The sequence below is a fragment of the Gadus morhua genome, chromosome 17 (genome assembly GCF_902167405.1).
Source record: "Gadus morhua chromosome 17, gadMor3.0, whole genome shotgun sequence".
Classification (NCBI taxonomy): Eukaryota; Metazoa; Chordata; class Actinopteri; order Gadiformes; family Gadidae; genus Gadus; species Gadus morhua.
In genome coordinates, this window is record NC_044064.1 from 5,131,839 (window position 1) to 5,138,388 (window position 6,550).

The 6,550-nt window shown below is 39.9% G+C and overlaps 1 protein-coding gene across 1 annotated transcript; it reads left to right on the top strand.

The window, feature by feature from the left end:
- Positions 1–1,008: 1,008 nt before the first annotated feature.
- On the top strand, positions 1,009–4,909 carry LOC115529500 (uncharacterized). The gene is made up of 5 exons (XM_030338274.1): positions 1,009–1,150; positions 1,458–1,536; positions 3,200–3,253; positions 3,802–4,059; positions 4,250–4,909. The coding sequence occupies exons 2-5, from the start codon at positions 1,459–1,461 to the stop codon at positions 4,526–4,528; spliced, it is 669 nt and encodes a 222-aa protein (XP_030194134.1). The 5' UTR covers positions 1,009–1,150; position 1,458; the 3' UTR covers positions 4,529–4,909.
- The last annotated feature ends 1,641 nt before the right edge of the window (positions 4,910–6,550 follow it).

Below are 6,550 nucleotides of genomic sequence, written 5' to 3' on the forward strand. Positions count from 1 at the left end.
ACCCAACGAACACATAACACAAACATGATAATATAGTCAGCTCAAGGCCGGAGCCGAAGGCCCCATTTCCCAACCAGGCAAATGGTGGACACTCAGACAATGCACCAGTCATCCTCAAGAACGGGAGAGCCACATTTGTTTATCACACAGGAGACACTTCGAGGAGCTCTCCCCCGTTAGGAGGAACACAAGAGATACACATGCATATACCAGGGCCTCTGGGCCTGAGAGCCAAGGTCAAGCAAAAAACACACAGAACCACACACACCTCAAACGCACACAGCTCATCGAGAGGAGGATACAGCATAAGACTGTATCACACAGGGACTCTTCATCTTCTTCTGAAGCAGACCTTCCACGGAGGCGAAGCTCTGGACGAACCATCAGCGCTGATTAGGGACTTAGACATATTCGATCTCTCACGCTTTATGACTCTGTATAACCGTTGCCACTTTACTTAATAAATCCAAGGTCCTCGTGCCGACAGACTTTATTACCTCTCCGTCTCATTTCATCTGGTCCAGTAACTAGACAGACCGTTTTTCCCCTCAGCTACCTCTCCTTCGAATCTAGGTAGATATTTAGTTATTTTCCTAGTATTGGCCCCAGACAAGCGCTACACTTGGGTAAACATTAGCTGATTTGATTATTGACACCTGCAATGTGGCGAGGATCTGAAACTGTATAAATAACTCTGTCAAACTGTATTCTGGACTCATTCTGCTAGAGGAGTCTAAAGTATGCATGCATTAAACCTAAGTTATAAATGTTCTACAAGTGTTGTGTGCTTTTTGTATTCAGAAATCTCATCTTTCCTAGACGCCTATATCTGTTAAAGGAAATTGCCACGACTATATTAAATATAAATATGACATGTTACTTAAAAAATAACCAAATATCTTTGGCTAAACGCTCCACCGGCCCCATCTGCAACACAAAGCACCCCAGGGCGTCAGGGGACTACACAGAATGAATGAGATGGTGATGTGCCCTCAGTTTGAAAAGAGGGCTGGGCTAAACAACAGCTACTCCTCTAACCCTAACCCTAACCCACACTGACAACCTTCTGGCCATCAAGACTTTATTGCAGTTTCAAGCAGGTCGATTGTGAATTCTCTCTCACGGACATCCAAGCATCTCCAGCCAACAGGTGAGGACGGGCTGACCCTGTGTCTCTAGTGATGGTTACCACTCGTACCAAACATTGCATTTGTTGTTTTATTTCCACTTGTCCTTTAAACTTAAGCATGACAGAAAGGCTCAATTAATCTATTTTTTTTTGGGGTTAGGGTTAGGGTCTTTGGATCTTTTTTAAAATGTTCTTATCGTTATTAATATTGAATATCTTTTATTGTTTAAATACATTTTTATATTCGAACTCCCACCAGACAGGGAATTAGTACTATGGTATTCGTGTCTGTGCCAGGAAGGACTCATGTTTGTTCTGTGCTCTTCAGGATGCCCTGCGCTGTCTTATCCATCCTGGTGATCTTTGTGTGTCTCGCACCGATACTGGAAACACTGAGCAGCACACTGGTAAATATGTCCGGTCTTTTTCTACTCTGCGAAGAGCTGCAGTTCTTCTGGATAAAAAGCACGATACAGCAACGCTTACATTTCTCCACCGATTTCAATGACTCGTGTTAAATACAAAAGTAAAGCCAATACAATAATATGATTTTAATTTGATTTTAAAGCTGCTTGGTGAAAAGGTTTGCGGCCACGCCCAACTGAAGAGCGATCAAGGCGTGTTCATGGGCCTGGTGATAACGAGACGCCTCGTCGGTTATGACGCTTACGCGTGTTCCCGACAGCGACCGTTCATGTGCACTGCGTTCGGAATCTAAAAGTTCTTCACAGCAGGGGTTTTTTATCCGATGAAAACCAGTCAGAACTAATCAGAACTTAGTAGGATCAGATTCAAGTTCGAACGCCTTTGTTTCCTTGTAGCCTATCACTTACTATCCCTTTGCTTTTATTTATGAGAATTACATTGTATTGCCACTGGCTACACTTGCCCTTATCTAGAGCTGGTTTACCAGTGCACACCGTTTAAAACTAAGCAAAGTCGATGCCAACAGCCGGTTACAACTTCATTCAAAAGTAAAGTATGTGATATGATGGTTGATTCTTCCATATTCTTAGCTTCCACGTGTGAAGAAAACAAAAATCACAATTTCTTGATCCAAATCTTAAAGGGGACATATTATAATAATAATAATAATAATAATAATAATACATTTAATTTAGAGGCGCCTTTCAAGACACCCAAGGTCACCTTACAGAGCATATAGTCATCATAATTTTTTTAAAAAGCAAGACATTGTGGAAAAAAATAAATAAATAAATAAAAATAAAAAAAAATAAAATAAACATAAGCAATAAGAAATAAATAATAAAAAAAAAAGACAAAAAAAAAGACAAAAAAAAAATAAATAATAATAATAATAATAATAATAATAATAAACAATCAGAACAGTGATCAGTTAGACGTTGTGTGCGAGTTTGAACAAGTGAGTTTTGAGTTGTGACTTGAAGGTTGAAATGGTGTCTGACTGTTTTATGTGTGTACCACCAGGTACACCACCAGGTACACCACCATTATACCACCAGGTGTGTGATTAGCCATTACAAGCCGTTTTGAAAATGTGCCGCTTCTGACATCACAGGTGGGCATGTCCACCTAGATGTGTGCTGGATAGATCAATCTACCTGCCTAACCAGTGGACTGTAGCAAACGTTGCTCATCTATCCGTCATACATCTAGACACGCCCAGCTGTGATGTCAGTTAAGCAGAATATTTTCAAAACGGCTTGTAATGGCTCATCACACTAGCAACTGGTGGTATAATAGGTCCCCTTTAATCTGAATCCCAATTTGGGGCCAAATACATCATTCAAATAAAGAATTTCAGTCGAAAACACAAAGGATTTGCCAAACATCTCCTGACGTAGATGAAGAAAGCTTAAGGACACTGGAAGACATGTAGAGCAAGGGGTCATTTAACAAATGCATGCAATGCGCATGGAAATTATTTTCCATGCCTCAATTCCACCTCTTTGGGCCGCTGTTATGCCTCTTAAGGAGTTATAGCTGGCCTATACCAGTTGGACCACTTGGTCAAGGGAACAAATTTCATCAGAAACTGCAGAAAGACAAAGCCGTTACCTAACTTATGACTTCTGCTCCACCTCTCAGGATGACCGAATGAAGATGATTCAAGTTATTGAATTGGAGTTCAATTCCCTGAAGGTGAGTCACATCTCCTAAGGCGCTGTAAGACCTACGGCCAGGGGCGCCGCTAGGGATTTTGGGCCCCATGAAAAGAATCTTTACTTAGTGTCATTATTTTTTCTGTATTATAATTTCATCATCATTAGGGGCCTCTCTGGGCCCCCCTCCATCATGGGCCCCTAGAATCCGTCTCCTTTACCCCCCCTTTTTGGCGCCCCTGCCTACGGCACAAATTGGGCACGGTCACTCCATTGCAAAATAAACTGACATTGGCCAGACATAAAAGGAAGAAGCTAAACTTATGATTTAATTTATTCAGGTCACAAAAATCTTTTACCCCTTTATTCTGTGTCGGGGTCCTGTCAGAGTTGATCGCACATTAATGTCCGGCTCACTGGACATTATCCCTTACATGGTGTAGAAATAACAACACAAACTGTAAAACTTTGGAAATAAAAGAACATCCAAATATAAATAAAACATATGACATGACAATACGCAGCACAATAAAGTAACAACTTAGCTTAAGCCGCTATAAAATAACCTGTTGTTCTCGGCGCTTCCAGGACTACTACAATACCCGGAAGGAAGCCGTCGCTGAAGAGTTCAAAGAGATTGAAAGAGAACTGGACGCTACATCGGCCATATTACAACAAAGCAGTGGGCCACATTTTGAGGCCAGCAAGAAGAACTCTGAGACACTGAAGGAGTGGTACACTGAAACTAAAGATACATTTCTCCTGTTCACTGAAGTCTTTGACAACGCGTATGAGTTCTTCCAGAAGGGAATCGAGGAAGTCAAAGACCTTGTCCATGAAAACGAGGTGAACAAAGATGAATTATAATCACACCTTATTAACGTTAGCATAAGTTGACGCATTAGTAAGCATTATTATATGGCATTGGCATAGGGGTTAGAGTGAGTGGTTTCATCAATGCTGATGCGATGATGAACTATAAAATACAAACTTCCATAAAATACAAAGTGTAACCTGTTGTTCTCTGTGCTTCCAGGACCACTTCAATACTCGGATGGACGCGCTCGCAGAAGAGTTCAAAGAGATTGAAAGAGAACTGGAAGCTTCATTGGCCATGTTACATCAAGGCAGAAGGCCCAAGTTTGTGGCAAGCAAGAATTACCTTGAGAACCTGAGGGAGTGGTACTCTGAAACTAAAGATAAATTTCTCCTGTTCACTGAAGTCTTTGACAACGCGTATGAGTTCATCCATAAGGGAATCGAGGGAGTCAAAGACTTTTTCCGTGAAACCGAGGGGAACAAAGATGAATTATAATCACACCTTATTAACATTAGCATTAGTTATACAGTAATAAGCATTATTATATGGCATTAGAATAGGGGTGAGTGGGTTCTTCATCGCTGATGCGTCACTGCGTCACACACAGGATGATGGAGGGTGGAACCTGTTGGCCCGTGTCAGAAAGTGTCAGTCAGGGTCAGAGAGTTTAGGTTTCTGACTGCTTTATTGGTTAGTTTTTGTGGTCATATTTAGGATTAACTGAGTGAACATCTGTTCAAATGTCATGATTTTTGGGGTTTTGGGTCTTTCTTTTCACAATATCTCTTCTGTCTGAGTTTGTATACAGATCTTGTAAACTCTCCCTAATTACTGGTAAATATACGAATAGATAAATGTTTTTGTCATATCTTGGTATTCTCATTTGTTTGGAGTATTATTTTTTTTTGCCTTGTGAAAAAGTATAGAAGAGAAGCTGATATTTATTTGGCAACAGACTTTGACAAACCGAATGCAGGTCTCTGAACACGCCCTAGCCTTAAGAGAAATGCAGACTCCCGTACAAACACAACAAACTAAAACATGGGAACAAAATAACAAGTGGAAATCTAGTTGAACGTTCACTGATGTGATTATTGTTACTATATTATGCTATTTACCATTTTATCGCAAATACCAAATATATATATGTTAATCTCTCGCATTTTGGTGGAGTGCATTCGATGTCCCAATTTGGACAAATGTAAACGCAAGAACAACAGAAGAATCTTTATAGGTTTAGGTTTAGGTGTGGTCGCTCAGTGCTTTGCAAAACCAAAACAAACAAAAGCTCTCAATCATTCAAAGCCGGTCTGCCTCGATATGGAACTACTCTGTGCTGAAGGTCTTGTGCGCAGTTCTTAGTAACTTAGTAACAACAAGCGGTAAGCAGGCCCATATTAACACGATACACCCCCCCCCCCCCCCCCCCCCAATACACACCAAAAATATCAGACCTAAGCAAGGGGATTTCTTCAATGTAATTGACTAACTTGTCCAACCACATACATGTAGGCATATGATCAATGAGCAATGTATTCCAATGTCTCAATTCAAAATGTCTATCAATTCAAAAAGCACAGCGCTCAAATCAAAACAGAAAAATCAATTTAATGTTTTTGACCCTTTTGATCTACTCCTCATATAGGCGTGTAACTCCTTCAATATCTCAAGTGGCATTTTCGTATTTCTCACACTGATCTCTCTGCGATACAAGAACGCAGTGACTCCAAAAGACGTTCTGCATTGTCTAAAGTTATGTCGTGATTTATGAGTCGTGAAGGTCGAATCATATAAAGTGGTTTGTCTTTGAGTTTGTGTCAGTGTGTACGTGTGCGTGTGCGTCTGTGTAGGTGAGCGTGTGTTTTGTTGATGTGTTGCTCAATGGGTAGTATTACGTATGCATGTTTTCCATGTTTCCATTGTTTGATCATGTTTGGCATTTCATTTACCCATTATAATATATAGAAAATAGACAATTAGATATAGATAATATATCATTACTGCCAACAAATAGCTTTGGTTAATCAATCTAATGCTACGTTCAATGCCAAATGTTAAATGCTAATGCCATATGCTACGTGCTGTGTGTGAAATGAAAAGTGATAAAAAAATATAGTGTTAATGCTAAATGCATTGTGTTACATGTTACAGGCTTTGTGCGGTATACTACATTCTCTGTCCATAATGCTCACGATAAACAAAATTTTCTAAATGTGGTCTGATAAATGATATATGCTAAAGGCTATGGGTTGAATGCCAAATGCTTTGTGCTTTATGCTAAATACTTTTGATAGATGACATGCTATGGGCTTTGTGCTGTTTGCTAAATGATCTTTCCAAAATGCAATCTGATTCCGTCTGATAAATTATACATGCTAAAGGGTATTTGTTGAATGCTAAATGCTTTGTGCTGTATGCTAAATACTTTGTGATAGATTATATGTTCTAAATGTTAGCAGCTAAATGCTATGTGCTAAATGCTTACGGGGCTAAATGCTGTTGCTGTTACAGTTGAAA

What these genes read in the sequence shown, in the direction of transcription:
- LOC115529500 (XM_030338274.1), top strand. Translation starts at nt 1,459, where the DNA reads ATGCCCTGCGCTGTCTTATCCATCCTGGTGATCTTTGTGTGTCTCGCA. An exon ending in AAACACTGAGCAGCACACTG is followed by an intron (nt 1,537 to 3,199) that starts GTAAATATGTCC and finishes TCCACCTCTCAG; the next exon opens with GATGACCGAATGAAGATGAT. An exon ending in ACCTTGTCCATGAAAACGAG is followed by an intron (nt 4,060 to 4,249) that starts GTGAACAAAGAT and finishes CTGTGCTTCCAG; the next exon opens with GACCACTTCAATACTCGGAT.